This window comes from Lynx rufus, unplaced genomic scaffold (genome assembly GCF_022079265.1).
Source record: "Lynx rufus isolate CCGP_SWC_20201006 ecotype Redwood Valley unplaced genomic scaffold, mLynRuf1.p SCAF_3, whole genome shotgun sequence".
Lineage (NCBI taxonomy): Eukaryota > Metazoa > Chordata > Mammalia > Carnivora > Felidae > Lynx > Lynx rufus.
The window spans coordinates 130,754,543-130,771,360 of NW_025814845.1; the positions used below are offsets into that span (position 1 = coordinate 130,754,543).

At 36.3% G+C, this 16,818-nt stretch overlaps 1 protein-coding gene across 3 annotated transcripts in view; it reads left to right on the forward strand.

Annotated features, from left to right (window-relative positions):
* Nucleotides 1–16,818, forward strand: part of GUCY1B1 (guanylate cyclase 1 soluble subunit beta 1) — a 48,289-nt gene that overhangs the window by 13,612 nt on the left and 17,859 nt on the right. For all 3 annotated transcript variants that reach the window (XM_047091348.1, XM_047091346.1, XM_047091347.1), the window contains exons 3-4: nucleotides 4,202–4,302; nucleotides 5,778–5,896. In XM_047091348.1, the coding sequence (XP_046947304.1) occupies nucleotides 4,202–4,302; nucleotides 5,778–5,896 (220 nt within the window). The remainder of the gene's footprint in view (nucleotides 1–4,201; nucleotides 4,303–5,777; nucleotides 5,897–16,818) is intronic.

Here is a 16,818-nt window from a genome sequence, read left to right on the forward strand (position 1 = left end):
TTAAAATGTAAGCTCTGTGAGGGCAGGGATCTTTATTTCCTTCACTGATGTATCAAAAGTACCTAAGAAAATGCCTGGGGAGTAATAGGTGCTCAAATATTTGTGGCAAAATACCTCCTCCTGGGGCTGGGGGTGGGGAGAGTAATTAAAGGGCCACCCAAAATCCCAAAAGATTTCTAAAATAAATGTAAATAAGGAATTCTAAGTATTTTAAATAATTAATTAGAATTTAGTGTAACATTTTTCAAAGAAGATGATGATTTCCTTCCAGGTACTACTGTTTAATTTATAGTTCAGCCTCCCTCCAGGGAGCATGTGGGTCTGATCACTTCAGGAAGTAAAACTTAAAAGATAAGGGAGCTTGTTTTATTAAAACAAGAGAAAGGAAAGAAGGAATGCATTGACTCATGGTTAGGGGATTTCTAGGGAAATGGCCATTCTTCTATTTTATGAAGAGGGATTGAGTATACTGCTTATACTTCATTCATTTAACTCTTGTTATAGATTGGTGAGTGTTTCCGAGAAAGTGAGTTTATTACAGAAATTTATGTCATTTGATTTACCCCATTGGAAGAGGGCACAGTGAAAACATAAATTAATTTATATTTTATTATATTATATTTAATTAAAACATATCTATATTTTATTAGAATGCCCTAAGTTAGAGGCTTCAAAATTCTTTTTTTAAACATTTTTTTTTTTTTAGATTTTTTAATGTTTATTTTTGAGAGAGAGACAGAGTGCCAGCTGGGGAGGGGCAGAGAGAGAGAGGGAGACACAGAAACCAAAGCAGAAGTAGGCTCCAGACTCTGAGCTGTCAGCACAGAGACCAAAGCGGGGCTCGAACTCACGGGACTGCAAGATCATGACCTGAGCAGAAGTGGGACGCTTAACCGACTGAGCCACCCAGGCGCCTCTACATGTTTATTTTTTTTTTGAGAGACAGAGAGAGACAGAGCAGCAGTGGGGAAGGGGCAGAGAGAGACACACAGAATCGGAAGCAGGCTCCAGGCTCCAGGCTCCAAGCTGTTAGCACAAAGCCCAGCGTGGGGCCGGAACCCATGAACTGTGAGATCATGACCTGAGCCGGTAGGATGCTCAACCAACTGAGCCACCCAGTCACCTCAGAGGCTTCAGAATTCTAATCTGTTGAGCAATGCTATTTTGTAATAAAATGTCAGTGGCAAAATGAGAAAAATTAGGTTATCCGTATCCTTCAAATCAGCAATTCCGTTTCTAGGAATGTATTCTATTTTTACATAGAAATATAATCAATTAGCTACAAAGGTATGCATCAAAACATTGTCTATACTTGCAAAAAATAGAAGCAATCTGAATACATACTAAAACTTCAGTGTGCCTACACATGCAATTTTATGCAAAGTATAGAAATATATTTTTTGACATGAAGAGATATCCATCAAATACTAAGTCTAAAAAGGAGATTTTAAAGCAGTTTAATCTGGTCCGTGTTATACATACAAGTGTGTTGAAACATGAACAACTCTAATATAATGTTAGCAGTAGTTCTCTCGGAATAATGAAGGATTTTTAAAAAGTTTTTCCTTTCCTTATTTTATATTTTTACACAATTAAAAATTATAATGTGCAAGACACATAATAGCATTTATCAAAAGGTAAGTCAGTGTTTGTACATTATATCTTCATAATTTGGGGATATTTCACTGACTTCTGGTATTAAAAACACTTACGGTTTGGAACATGTGTTTCTTTTATTTAATAGCTGTGCATGTTCAATAAAAGGAAGATTTCCACATCTTATGTACAGCTGTGTAATTTTTTGAATATGTAGATACAAGAAGCCCTATTGTCATTAATTATATATATATATATATATAATATGTATGTATAATAATGTGTGTATATATGTATGTGTGTATATATATAATAATGTGTATATATATGTGTGTATGTATATATATATATATATAATATTATAATGTGTGTGTATATGTATACACACAGACTCCTCAACAACTTAGAACATACTTCTGCATACTGTCTCTCTTACAGTGTAGGTGTTGGGTTATATTATTGCTCTTGTTTTTAAAAAGTGAGGGTTTAATACTCATGTGCTTTGTGTGATTTGTCCACGTTTATTCAGCTGGTGAATTCCAGGCTCTGAAAGTCAGATTTTCATACCTACCGAAATCAGGCTCTCTTGTTTCGTTTTGTCTTTTACATGCACTGTTATGCATAACTGCAAGGAAACAGGTAGTATACTATGAAGAACACAGGGTACTTTTTAAGAATAGCTACATCCCACCTGGACCTAAGACATGCCACCATTTGGAGCTTTTCCCCTGAGCAGACACTGGTATTCCAACCATGAACAGCAGCTGTGATACAGATTACAGCAGCTTCCAGAGAGAGAGAGAAGGCACCGTGGCCTGCCTTGGCAGCGTTTCAAAAGGAGCTATTTGAGCTACAGTGTTTCACGTTCCCCTGATGACAGTGGCTAGTTGGTCTTGCATTCTTCTGGCAGCACACAGGGATTTAGAGGAATTGGATTGGGAGTCAGATTGATACCCAAGCTCCACGTATTTTTGTGAATTTAGCATTGGAAAAGATATCTGCAAACTTGTCAGCTCTCTTCTACAGCTGGCAATGTTGTGAATAATAGATTTCTCCTTTGGACATGTGTTTGAGAAAATAATCCAAATCCTATCAAAATAAATGTATTTATATATGACAACTATTAAAAATGAATGAATACTCTATATATTTTGAGCTACTGCATGTAATAAGCTACGGATCTGTTAGCAGATTTTATCAGTCCACTTGGCACCTCAAACGTGTTTAAAACGTAACTCTTGATCTTACCTCCCCTCACCCACACCCCTCCAGTCCACCTCCAACGGCCTGGCCTTTCCCAGTTTCCTGTTGGTGACAACACCCTTCCAGTTTCTCAGGCTACAACCTCGGTGTCATCTGTGTGCCCTGCCCTTCTCTCACACCCTGGATCCAATCCATCCGTAGATCATGTTGGATTTGCCTGCAGAATATATTTCATCTCGACCACTTCCTCTATTCACTGCTTCCACTCTGAATCAAGTTACCAGCCTTTCTCGCCTGGGTTTTGACAGTTGCCTCCTAGCTGGTCTCCTCACTTTGTCCTAGACCCTTCTGGTCTGGTCTCAATGCAGCAGCACGATTAAGTCCTTTAACCTACGTCAGTTTGTCTCACTGCTCATATCACAAGGGCCAGAATCATCCATCTCTTTCAAGTAAATGTCCACCTGGCCTCCTTGTTACCACTCTGACTCATTCTCTTACAGCTACTCTGCCCCCCACCTCTGTTCCAGGCACGTTGGGCTCTGCTGGTCCTCAGACACCCAGACTGCTCCTGCCTAGCCCGCCCCACCTTGCTCATGGCTCAGTCCCAAAGCTTCTTCAGACTCCGCTCAATTGCCTCTCAGTGAGGCTTCCTGGCTTTTGTACTCAAGCTCCCTCCCCCTCTACCTGTCTTTATTTTTCTTCACACTACTTGCCATTATATGTTACGTACTAGTTTTATTCCTGTCTGTCTCCCCTCCTAGAATGCATATGTTGCAAGAGGTCCTGTATTTTTGTTTGTCTTGCTAAAGGTTCTATCCCTAATCCCTGGAACAATGCCTGGTACATATAGGGACTCAACAAATATTTGCCAACCATTTGTTAAACCAAAACTTATTTCTTGATTCTGTTTATCAGGTGTTGCATTGGGCATTACTATATACATGTAAGTCTTGCTAAAATATGCTTAAATGTATCATTTTAAATTTTTTTTTTTCAACGTTTATTTATTTTTGGGACACAGAGAGACAGAGCATGAACAGGGGAGGGGCAGAGAGAGAGGGAGACACAGAATTGGAAACAGGCTCCAGGCTCTGAGCCATCAGCCCAGAGCCTGACGCGGGGCTCGAACTCACGGACCGCGAGATCGTGACCTGGCTGAAGTCGGACGCTTAACCGACTGCGCCACCCAGGCGCCCCTAAATGTATCATTTTAATTTGAGGAGGGGAATGTGAAATAATCCCTTCTTGAGCACTAGACTTTTAGGCAAATGACATTGATTTCAACAAACTTGCCAAAAATATCCTAGTTCAGGTATAAAACCATGGTTTATGCAATCATTGTAACTGTGGTAGCTACTCTTTTATTTCAACATTTTCCCCGTCTCTTGTTTTTGTTTTCCAGAAAAGAGGCACAGTTAGATGAAGAAGGACAGTTTCTTGTCAGAATAATATATGATGATTCTAAAACTTACGATTTGGTTGCTGCTGCAAGCAAAGTCCTCAGTAAGTTGGATGTGACGTTCCTTCTTTGTCTAAGTTACACGTAGAAGCCCAAAGGAATACACGAACCAACATCCCATTGTATAGTTATGCAGGTTGTACACTGCACAATGGTGGAGGGAAGGCCCAGGCTACACTGAGTCCTAGTTTTCCTTTACAAGCTCTTTGGAGAATGGAGAAGCTCTCTGCACCCCCTCACAGAAAGCCATCTGTTGGGGGAGGAAAAACATTATTATACTTAAAGTAATAATAACTTTAGTTTTGGTGTCAACAACATAGTAATTACAAAAGGGTAGTATGCGGAAACTGTCCTCAAATCTCTCTTGCGATCATGGATTCTGTTAACTATTGGTAAAAGAAACAAGAAACTGAGGTCTATGTCAGGGAAAGCTCATACAAAGTAGACAAAATTTAAAAAGAGCTTCACGGAAGAAAAAAAGTTGTTCTCAAAGTTATTGACACAGTGCTTAATTTACAGCCAGGCTACAGTTTGGGTAGAATAAAAAGATGCTTTTTAGCTTTGCCAACTGTGAGTAGAAGAGCAAATGTCTATTGCAGAATACAAGAATTACAAAGAAAGTACAGTAAATTGTTAACAATAAAAATATTCAGCCTCAGTAATCAAAACTGAAAAAAATCTGAAATAAGTTTTTCATACAAATTTGGCAAGTTTTAAAAAATTAAATGTTTAGTGTAGTCAAAAGTAGAGATAAAGGGGAAATTGCACACATTTTTCATCTGATGGTAAATTAACACATTGTAGAGAATAATTTTGCATCATTGGTCAAAGTCTCTTAAATAAATCTACAAACCCTTTGGGAATTTTTCATAATTATTATGTTTATTTGCATTAAGATTTATGTATGTTTTCACTTCAGGATTACTTGTATTAACAAAATTGGAAAAGTCTACGTTTTCCATAAGAGTAGATTGATTAAATAAATTGTTGTGTTCCTGTGTTAATGAGATAGCAATTAAAATTGATGTTATAGAAAAAAATTGAAGATTTTAGGAAATATTAATAATTGAGCATTAAGAAAGAAGAGAATATTGGGGGACACTATATGCAACCAACTTATTAAGTATGTGTATTTACCTGAAGAAAACCATTTTTCACCACAGTATTAAGTCATGTGCATTCTTGATGATCTTCCTTCTGTACTTTGCAGAAAAAATAAGTTAATACATGAAATATCTGTTTCAAAAAGCTAGAAATTAATTTAGCAGTTTCTCGTGAAAGCTGAGAAACTGATTATTTTACATATAAGTACAAATTGACACTGCTTACATGTCAATGTGTTGTCTTCAAAGATTTCATTGTATTGTTCAGGCCATTATTTTCTCTTGTAATCTATGTCTACTTGCACAAAAATTGAAGATGTTTTGACTTTACATTACGCACCTATTTTCATTCTTCCCACTAACAATATTCTAGCTATAATATATTTTATTGTTGTTCTCTCAAATCTATAAAATAGATCTCAATGCTGGAGAAATCCTCCAAATGTTTGGGAAGATGTTTTTTGTCTTTTGTCAAGAATCTGGTTATGATACAATCTTGCGTGTCCTGGGATCTAATGTCAGAGAATTTCTACAGGTAAGCGATTTGAGGTCCTGTAGTTAAAAGTTCTGAGTTAGGGATTCTTAAGCAGAGGCTTTAGAATACTTTTGCTCAGCCAACTAGATGAGAGTTGTCTTCCTACCAAAATGGAATCATAGTGACTTTTTCTAATTCATATAAAATTATGGTTATTGGGTAGTCTTGAATACATTTTAGCATTTTTGTTTCATATTTGTTCTTTAACTTTTGATTGCTGATCTTGAATATTCAAGTTGTAAATTAATGATCTCTGAAAATCTCAACATGGTCTGTTGTGATCTGTTTCACTGCCTCCTTTTTAATGGTTTGTATGTACTGGTAATTGTGGTTTTATGTTTTAATTTTTTTTTTAACATTTATTTATTTTTGAGACAGGAAGAGACAGCTCATGAATGGGGGAGGGTCAGAGAGAGGGAGACACAGAATCTGAAACAGGCTCCAGGCTCTGAGCTGTCAGCACAGAGCCCGACGCGGGGCTCGAACTCACGGACCGTGAGATCATGACCTGAGCCGAAGTCGGCCGCTCAACCGACTGAGCCACCCAGGCGCCCCTGGTTTTATGTTTTAAATGTATATAATGTAGTCTTATTTTCTCTTTTAAGGCATTCCTAGTTTGTATAGCATAATTAAATAGTACATCAGTATCTGTGAAGTTCGACCTGGGCTCAACGTTGAGGAGAAAGCACCGTGACTTTCAGGAGCTTTCAAAACAAGTGTGAGAAGCATTGCTCCCAGTTACATATTAATTAGCCTACTGTAGAAAGGAAAGTAGGAACGCTCTTCCAAAGTTGGTTTCAGGTGAAATGAAAGAACTAATGTCCCCAGAGGCCTTTGTCTTCTATTCTTGTTTAAATTACCTTAAAATTTTTTACCAGTAAATTACACATTAGATGAGAGACTATTTTTGGATTGACCGCCCTATTTTAAGCACAGGAATTTGTAAGACCCTCTTCTTGAAATGTGTTAAGGTTGAAAATTATGTGGTTGTTTGTAAAGGATATTTCTACACCAGCTGCTGAAGGCAGCCAGATCTTGCTGGAAAATGATGTCAGTGCAATACTAGCTGAACCAAAGCCCAGTTTTGAGGGAATGTAAACTACTTTCAATCCAGCTGCATTATTGATTTAACAGCCAAAATAAGAACTTTCGTGTTTAATCAAAATGTCTGCTGTTTACATAGTGACATTTTTCTTACAAACTTAAAACAGCATTAAATCAAGATGGAAACTGGTTTGCAATCCCCTGCCATGGATTTACAGAACTACTGGTGTCAAAAAAAAAAAAAAAAAAAAAAAAAAAACCTGCCACTTCCAAATGAAGTTGCTGCCAGGAGATTTTTAAATTAAACTTTAAAAGGCTGTATGCAAATGAGTTATTTTAAATGGATTAAAGTTTGATATTTAAAGTTTATTGGGATTTTGGATTTTTGAATACATAATTCCATTTTTTAATACTTTTGTTGCCTTTTGGCACCTTACTAGCAAAGTTTCAATTTGTGATTCCTCTGTCTTACTTTTAACTTTTGTTCTCAGTGGCCACATCTGCATAAGGAAACAACTCTCCAAAGGATCTTAACAATTTTTTTTTTAACCTTTATTCATTGACCTTTTGCTAAATTTGTAATGGCCCAGGAAGGGAGCAAGCAGCCTATTGGTGCGTTTCTCCAGGTTCTAGAACTGCACCATCCAATAGGATAGCCGCTAGCCACATGTGCCTAATATGCATTTGAAGTTTTTTTTTAATGTTCATTTTTGAGAGAGACACACACACAGGTGTGAGCTGGGGAGAGGCAGACAGAGAAGGAGACACAGAATCAGAAGCAGGCTCCAGGCTATGAGCTGTCAGCGCAGAGCCCAAGGCAGGGCTCAAACCCATGAACAGTGATACCATGACCTCAACCCATGAACCATGAGGTCATGACCTGAGTCAAAGTCAGACGCTTAACCCACTGGGCCATCCAGGCGCCCCTACTACTATATTTGAAATGTGATGTGCTATGTGCAGAATACACAGGAGATTTCAAAGGCAAAAAGAATTACTGATAAATTTTTCATATAAATTACATGTTAGAATGATAATATTTTGGATATATAAAGTTATATAAAATATATCACGGACATTAATTTTGCCTGTTTCTTTTTTCTTTTTTAAACATGAAGACTAGAAAATTGAACATTACACATGTGACTAGTATTTGTGGCTTGCTTTAGTGGCTATAATTGCCTTTTGTTTCCACTGGACAGTATTATTTCAAAGAAGCCTAGGTCCCTTTTCCTCAAATCAGTAGGCAGCTTTAGTTAACATGTCTTTAAATTGCACATGATTTTGTCTCCCAGTGTGTGAAAATGAAGAAACTAGAGAGTTAGAATATTGTGAAGTTTTCACCAATATTACATATTTTTTATCTAATTCTTTTTTTTCCTCTTTTTCAAATTGCATATCTTAACAGCAAATTGAATGTACTAAAATACTCCTTTTCTTAAAAGTAGGTATTTATCTTATGATTAGCCTATTTCTATAGAAATTTTAAATGAATATTTTTATTCTGTGTAAGTGATTATAAAATAAAGCAACTGATTTCAATAATTTTTTTTAAGATCCTATGAAATAAAGCCACTGATTTTCATAAATTGTCTTCAGATCTTCATTCACATATAAAAAATTTACATTTTTTGTTACATAAATCAACAAAACATTAGTTTTTGTAGACTTTAATCCTTCACCAAAGAGAAAGATAAACTGGGTCTCATTTTAAAGAGAGTTTAGGGGCACCTGGGTGGCTCATTTGGTTGAGTGTCCGAATCTTGCTTTTGGCTTGGGTCATGATTTCACAGTTCATGGGATCGAGCTCCATATCAGGCTGATAGCAAGGGGCCTGCTTGGGATTCTCTCTCTTGCTTGCATGTTTTCTGTCTCTCAAAATAATAAATAAACATTAAAAAATAAATGGAGTTTAAAAACTCTTCTGTCTTTTTCACCCCCTGATTTTAATCAGTAATCAAATCCTTAGAGTCTGTTTCTTACATACTGTATTTTGAGAATTCTACCACTTTTTTTCATTTCCTCTACCCTTCCGTGGGAGCTATCATTCTCTAGAGATTGGATGGTTACCCGGCCTCCCTTCAAGACTCTTCCAATCTCTTTTCCACTCTACTGGTTTTTCTGAAATGCAAATATATCTCATTATATTATTTTCTTGCTTAAACCCTTCAATGCTTTTCAGTTACTCACTGGAAAATGTAGAAAGTACTTAAAGCAATTCAAACTACTTACATCCCCTATCCATCCTTCCTCTTCCTCTCCCCCAGCCTAGCCAAACAGAATTTCCTTTAGAATCTTTGTTTTTATCTTTCTGTCTCTATCCTCTGAGTTTTTGCACCTGCTCTTCCCTTTGTCTGGAGCACTGTTACTGATACTTTTCATCTAAATAAATCCTGTTTATCTTGCTGGTCAAACTACTTGTCCAGGAAGACACCACTCCTCTCTCCAATCTCTGGCCTCAGGGCAATTGCTGTTTCTCATGTTTTCATGTTTCTCCGACTGTATTATCATTTCCTGTTTGTTGTGCTGGAATGTAAACTTCATGGAGCCAGAGACCATGTATAATCTCTTAATGATGGTATCTCCACAGATACAGTTTGTATCTGGGAAAGAATAAATACCATTTTTGAAGATTGAAGAATGAAGGTTTGCTTGTTTCCACAAAAATAGGAAGCGAATGCAATAAGAGCTCAAGATTAATTCTTGTATTAAAGATAAAAAAAACTCATTTTGAGGAGACTCTATAATTTTATTTAGAGATGAATTATAGTTTGAAATGTCCATCACATGTGGACAGGGCAAATTAGTGTTTGTTAATTAACGTACAAGTTACATTATTTATATCTATGGTAACTTATAAAATGATCGTCCTAATATCTCCATTTGGAATTCCCAGGCAACAGAATAATAGCTACTGGAATTACAACATGGGAAATCATTTGGCCATGCCTTAGGCTGGGCAGCCCTGACCATTCATCATGGTTCTAAAGAGGATGTCCTTGGAAGTTGTCTGTCCTCAGCCTCTCAATTGTACACATTATTAAGAATTTAACATATATTCTATTTTTGCTTTTCCTGAAATAATTTTCAAAAGTTTTGAGTACCAGGAACAGCATATAATAAGCAATCAATAGTCTTTGTTTTTGTTTTTGTTTGGTTATTGTCAAGCTGGCTAACATACAGTGTATACAGTGTGCTCTTGGCTTCGGGATTAGATTCCCGTGATTCATCGCTTACATACAACACTTAGTGCTCATCCCAACAAGTGCCCTCCTCAATGTCCATCACCCATTTTCCCCTCTCCCCCACCCCCCATCAACCCTCAGTTTGTTCTCTGTATTTAAGAGTAATAGAGAGTCTTTGAATGTTAGAATTAGTTAATTCTGAATTGTGTGTGTGTGTGTGTGTGTGTGTGTGTACTTGGCTCAAGCTATTTTATTCGGATAATTCTTCTTCTCCTTTATAGAAATATTATATTTAAGAACACACTGAATAGATATTATCTGTCTTTTAGTTCCAGAAAAATGTTTCTCATGTAAATTTTATCATTTCCTTTGATTAGTCAATTGAAACAATTTAATGATTTAAATTTAACAATTTAAACAGTTTAAATAACGAACAGATCTTATTTAAAAGGCTTTGCTACTAATATCAAATTTGTGACCCTGCTTATCTTTTGTGCCTCCAAATTAAATTTTAAAACTTTTACACCATGCTTATTTTTAATCTACCTCAAGACTTAACAAAAAACATCTAAAACTACTAAATGGCTAAGTATAGGGAATATTTATTTATTTATGTTTTTCATTTATTTTTAAATGATTATTTCTTTTTTGAGAGAGAGAGAGAGAGAGGAGAGAGAACACCAGTGTGTAAGGTGGGGGGTGGGGAAGCAGAGGAGAGAGGGAGTGAGAGAATCCCAAGCAGGCACCATGCTGTCAGTGCAGAGCCCCACAGGAGGCTTGAAGCGCGGTTCAGTCCTACAACTGTGAGACCGTGACCTGAACCAAAATCAAGACTTAGAAGCTTAACCAACTGAGCCATCCAGATGCCCCAACTGAGGAAACATTTTCAGAAGAAACTTTTTAGAAACATTACACTTCTAAACATTACATAGTTTGGAATTGTTTTTCTTTAAATCTCCTGTGAAACCATCGATTTGTGGACTAGTGATAAAAGTAGATAAACTTTGGAATGTATTATTATACTTTAGGTGATTTAGTAAATGGAAAGAAACATGATTTATCAAAAAGAGATGAACGAAAACAGGAAGACATTTTTAATTTTGAATTGTATACATGTTATTTGAATATGTTGTCCTAAAAATAAGACCTTATATCAGCAAGTTTTTCTTCTATTCTGCCATTTTCTTATTCTTAAATTAAGAATAAAACATGTAGTTTCATGCTGCTACTGTAGTAAATTTCTATTTGAAGCCTCTACTGTATTGATTAAAATACCACCGGAAATATGTAGGATTTGAAAGCTTCATTAAAAAAAAAAAAAAGAAAAAAGAAAAAAATAGCTAGTAAGGAACGTCCAGTTCGACAGCATTTCCACTCAATTTATGCTCATCTTACTTCCAGTGTCCTGTTTGCATTATTGTAGATCGTATTTTTCCCAAAATCACTGCATTAATATCTATGTCACATGCTCCTGTGCAATATGATTTTGTCACTCCCATCAAGAGGTGGAATTTGCCTTACCTTGAATCTGGGTTGGCTTTAGTGATTATTTGACCAATAGAACATGGCAGTATTTTGATACTTCCTAAGCTTGTTCATAAGAAGTCTTTAAGTTTGCACCTGAGTGTCTTGGAATAGTTGCTCTTAGGATGCTCCCTCCAGGACCCCAGCAGCATGAAATGAGAAGCCCAAGCTACATGGAGAGGTCACGTGTAGGTTGTCAGCAGCGCGAGCTGAACTTCCAGCGAAGGGCCAACAACCACTGTCAGTCTTTTGAGTGATCTATCCTGGGAAAACAGCCTGGTAGAGTATTATGATGACACCATCGCCAGCTTCATCTGACTCCAACCCAAGGACTTCCTGAGTCCAGAAAATTGGCAGAACCGTGAGAGATATATTATTGTTTCAAGCCAATCAGTTTGGGGTGCTTTGACATGCAGGAATGCATAATTGGGACAGCACTCTGCATATTGTTTGCCTCTTTATTTTTTATGTCTACATAAAAAAAATTACTTTTTATTTTCATTACTACATATATGTACACTTATATACATATTAATGGATGAGATAAGAGCTTTGAATAGGCCATGTTTGATAAGGATAATATATAGATAGCCTTGGGGAATGAAACCCAAGTCAATCTATAGCACGGCTACCAATTCATTCTCAGTGGTGTTACATTATGATTACATACATTATATATTCTTTACCTCCCTAATAAGTTTACAGAGGTAAAATGAAATTGCAATGAGCATGGAAAGCTGCCAGGGTTGATTATTGAAAAATTAATAAGTTAATAAGTGAGCAATTTGCCGTCTTAGAGGTTAGCCACGATTGAAATTGTAAGCTTGCTTAAATAGGCATCGGAATCTCAGTTGAATATCAAACACATATTCTGTTATTGTCTTCTGGAAACACCAGTTCCTTCCCTAATTTTGGTATGCTGGCAGTTTCACTCATTCATTCAGTTCATATATGTGAATGTTCCTCTACAAGCACCTCTGTTCAGGCTGCGATGGGATTTTCCTCAAATTCATGTTGGCTCAAGGTTTTGGCTTTTAAAGCACAACGCTGTGCTTTGGCCAGCCCACCAGGAGCAATCTGGGATTGATGACAGATCTAAAATTCTTCAATGTTTGTGCAAAATGCTATTTTGGGAAATCTGAGGATTTTCCTGAACAGCTGTGAAATTCTAATACTTCCCTAAATTATTTACAATATTTCTTAGACAAAAATGCACCATTCATTTTATTTTTAACTTTTGAATTTCAAAAGGAGCTTTTTCTCAACATCTAAAATGCCAATTTCTTTAAACTATAATTTTAAAATTGACAAGTAAGGGAAGATGAGTATTTTAGAATTGTAAGATATTTTTTCTCTTTGAGTAATTGGTATATTTCTTCACAAAATAACCAGGATTTTTTTTTTAAACATGAATTTAAAAGCAGTAGAATAAGTGAACAATTTAGGCAGGTAATTTTATGACTATTTGTCTTTTTTTCTTTAATTGAAATATTTCTCTTGAGAGGATGGTAGTGATAATTATATGTAGTTTTAAAAATATTACCAGTGAAATAATTTTAGTGACTCTGATAACAATTAAAAAAATTTTTTTAATGTTTATTTTTGAGAGACAGAGAGAGGTTGGAGGAGGAGTAGAGTGAGGGAGACCGAGGACCTGAAGCAGGCTTTGCATTGACAGCAGAGAGCCTGACACGGGGCTTGAACCCACAAACTGTGAGATCATGACCTGAACCGAAGTCAGGCGTTTAACCGACTGAGCCACCCAGGCACCCCTAATTTCTTTTTAAATAGACCCTTACATTATTTCTTTTTAAAAAGATTCTGTGTCTTTCCAGTTGGAAGGCTACATCGCAGGAAGTAGCACCAAGAGGCAGGAAGAATATCATTAAAAGTGTTAACTTTTTACTTGTTCTGATCTCATGCTGTTCACACCCCAACCTTGGTTCTTCCCATTATACGGGGTTGAGTTTTCCACTTTATTCAGAGCCTGCTTGTTTGAATTTTTTTATGTTCAAATTCTAAAATGACTTATTCCTTATCAAACTCGACAAAATTTGTTGCAAATTGCAGGCTGTTTGTAACAAATGGTGTTGGTCGTGTTTCTCAGAAGTGTAAGAAGCAAAATCAATGGAGATACTTTATCTCATTTTCCTTCCTTAAAAGAAGAGAGGTTTGAAATGACTGCTTTTTAAGATTTCTTCCCATTCTACACTTCAGTAATGTTCTCAAATAACACAGGCAACTCCCTTTTCCCCCTTCTCTAGGAAGAGGCTACTTGGAGACTGAAAAATCTCTCTTAAAACTTTCAAGGAAAGGACTTACTCCACCCACTTATGTGGATCATTTAGAGATTTTTCATTAGATGCCAAGGAAGGCGGGAAATGAGGTAGTTAATTCCTGGAAACTTTGTCTCTGTAATTATGTATGAAGTTATTTTTACTGTGCATATTATAGAGACAACTTGCATTTATTTTGAACCATTCCAAGATCTTTGAAAATATGGAACTTCAAAGTATTTCTCAAAGGAATAATAAATACTCATTTGTTTCCTAAATCTGTGGATTGTAGTGAATCCAGAACTCCAGCACAGTTTTCCAGGATGAGAGCACTAATTTTTCTTCTGTAAATAATAAATGCTAGGTGACATGATGGATTGGACTTATGGATAGCAGAATTCCTGAGTAGAAAAAGTATATTCATTTTGCTTGTAGAAAAAGCAGTAAAATGATATCAGAACATTAGGAAGTGAATTCAGAAAACCTGACCAACCTTTTTGGCCTCTTGAGGGAAAATAGATGAATGGATCTGCTCCCTATCCCTTTTTTGTTTTCTAACATTGTAAAGCTAAGAAGAACGAAGTCAAAGCATATTTGAGGTTTGCTTTATTGTTTCCTGGGAATCCACTGTGCTGAAATATGTGTATCTATATATATTTTTTATGTCTCTTTTATGTATATACTTCTTTGTAATTGGTCATTCAGGTCTTTTTTTGTAATCCTACTCCCATGGGTACATTTAGAAATAAAATAGGATACCAGTTTTAATATGAAACTCTTGTTCTCTAGAATACATTGCTACAGCCATGTGGATGAATAATTAGCTTTATATAGATAATATTAGACAAAGTGGGCATGGTTTTCCCTTGGCTTTTTTGAGAATGTTTTTTGTGGCCTTTGAGGTTGCTGCAAATAAGTACAATCTAACTACAAATAAGGCACATTTTTAGCAATATAAATATACTCAAATGAAATCAATTTAATTTTTAAACATGAATTCTATTTCTAATATAACAGGCTGTGGTCGTCACTTTAATTTTGAGAGAATAAACCCAAGTAAGGAAAGCTGTAACTAAAGAAATCTCAAGAGTATTTTTTATGTTAGATACAATCTAAAGAAAATCAATATTACATTAAGTGGTGTTAAATTTTTTATGCTCCGGGAAAGCACTTTACTTGTCCATTTAATTGATAACAAATTCAATAAAACAGCAAATCTCTGGAGAGCTGGTTACCACAAAAACTTCAAAGATGAACATTCTGACTTGATGTGTTTTAGTGTCCCTCTTGCTTTGGAGTGACAAATTTAAACACAATTTTATTACCAATTCTAATACCTTAGTATTATAAGTATTTTTATTTAAATTAGAATGGGTCCACATTAAAAAAAAATTAACATTTATTTATTTTTGAGAGAGAAAAATAGAGAGAGACAGGGTGTGAGCAGGGGAGGGGCAGGGAGAGAGGGAGACACAGAATCTGAAGCAGGCTCTAGGCTCCGGGCTGTCAGCACAGAGCCCAGTGGGGGGCTCGAGTTCATGAACCGTGAGATCAGGACCTGAGACAAAGTCAGAAGCTTAAACGACTGAGCTACCCACCCAGGCACCTGAAAATGGGCCCACATTTAAGGTGCAGTGCCTGTCTTTGTGTGACTCATGGGAAAGCGGTCTTGGGCTATCTTGGCTGATCTCTGACCTTCGTTAGCATCAATGGTGCTGCTGAACAATAATGGTGCCAGTTGTTACTGCCTCATGTCATCTGTTTAGCTGCATATAGAAATGTGCTAATGGCACAATATGACACAAGATGAAAATAGGTGAGTATGGAAATGATATTGGCCTTGCTTTATGATATATTTAAACATTTTGTAGAGGACAGTTTGAAAAAAATTAAGATACATATTTTCAAGTTCTTGTTGGACTCCACTTTTTTTCTTTGAAATCAGCCATAGCATCATACGTTAGGGCTGATTACGTTAGGATGTTTCCTATAAACACAGCAAATAGCTCAATTTTTACTTTGAGAGAAATGGAAATAAGTATCAAGCTTTTTCGGGTGATTTTTCTTCTCACCAGATTTTCTGTCACATTTTTTGCAACACCAATAGTAGTAGAAGGGATCTTTATGTCAGACAGTCTTTGTGCCTTCCTTTTCGGGAAGAATTTTCATGAGGAAAACTATAGGAAGAACCTCGTACTACTCAACCAAATAAAACGGTTTTAGGCCTTCAGCGGCTTGTCGTTTACATGAACTGTTCAATACTCAGGGTTTGCCATATTCATTTCCTTTTATATGGCAATAGCAACCTCTAGAGGCAAACAGGACGAACTGAAATTTTTGTCAAGAGCTGGCCTGAGTTGATTATAACCGGTGTAATTTTTAGAAAGAAAACAAAAATCACTTGGCATGAAGACAGTTAAAAAATAAACCAGATTCACCCAATCAAGAAGACTGTTGAAACATTTATCTGAATCAGAATGTCAATCTTTCACGACCTAGTTGAGGGCTTTTCTTCACTTTGAAGTCTTTGGACCCCACTCTTTAAGTCTGAGTTATTGGCTCTCATATATATGCGTCAAAAGCCACTGTGTACATTTCTTTTATGATATGAGCCATGAACTGCTTAAAGTCAAGATTTATGTCACGAAGATTTGTATCTTAACCTCTACCCTGCCACCAGCCTGTACCACATACGGTTCATAATATATAATGCACATGAAATAACTTTATAGAATGGATGAATCATTGAAAGGAGAGGAGAGAAAATTAAACCACAGTGCCATTGGTGCCTTGGTGGAATATTTCTCAAATTTGGGTACCCGTCGAGCTACCTTGTATTCACCTCCTAATATCTTACTAGATACTTTTGTTTCCCTAATTGACTTCTTTGAGA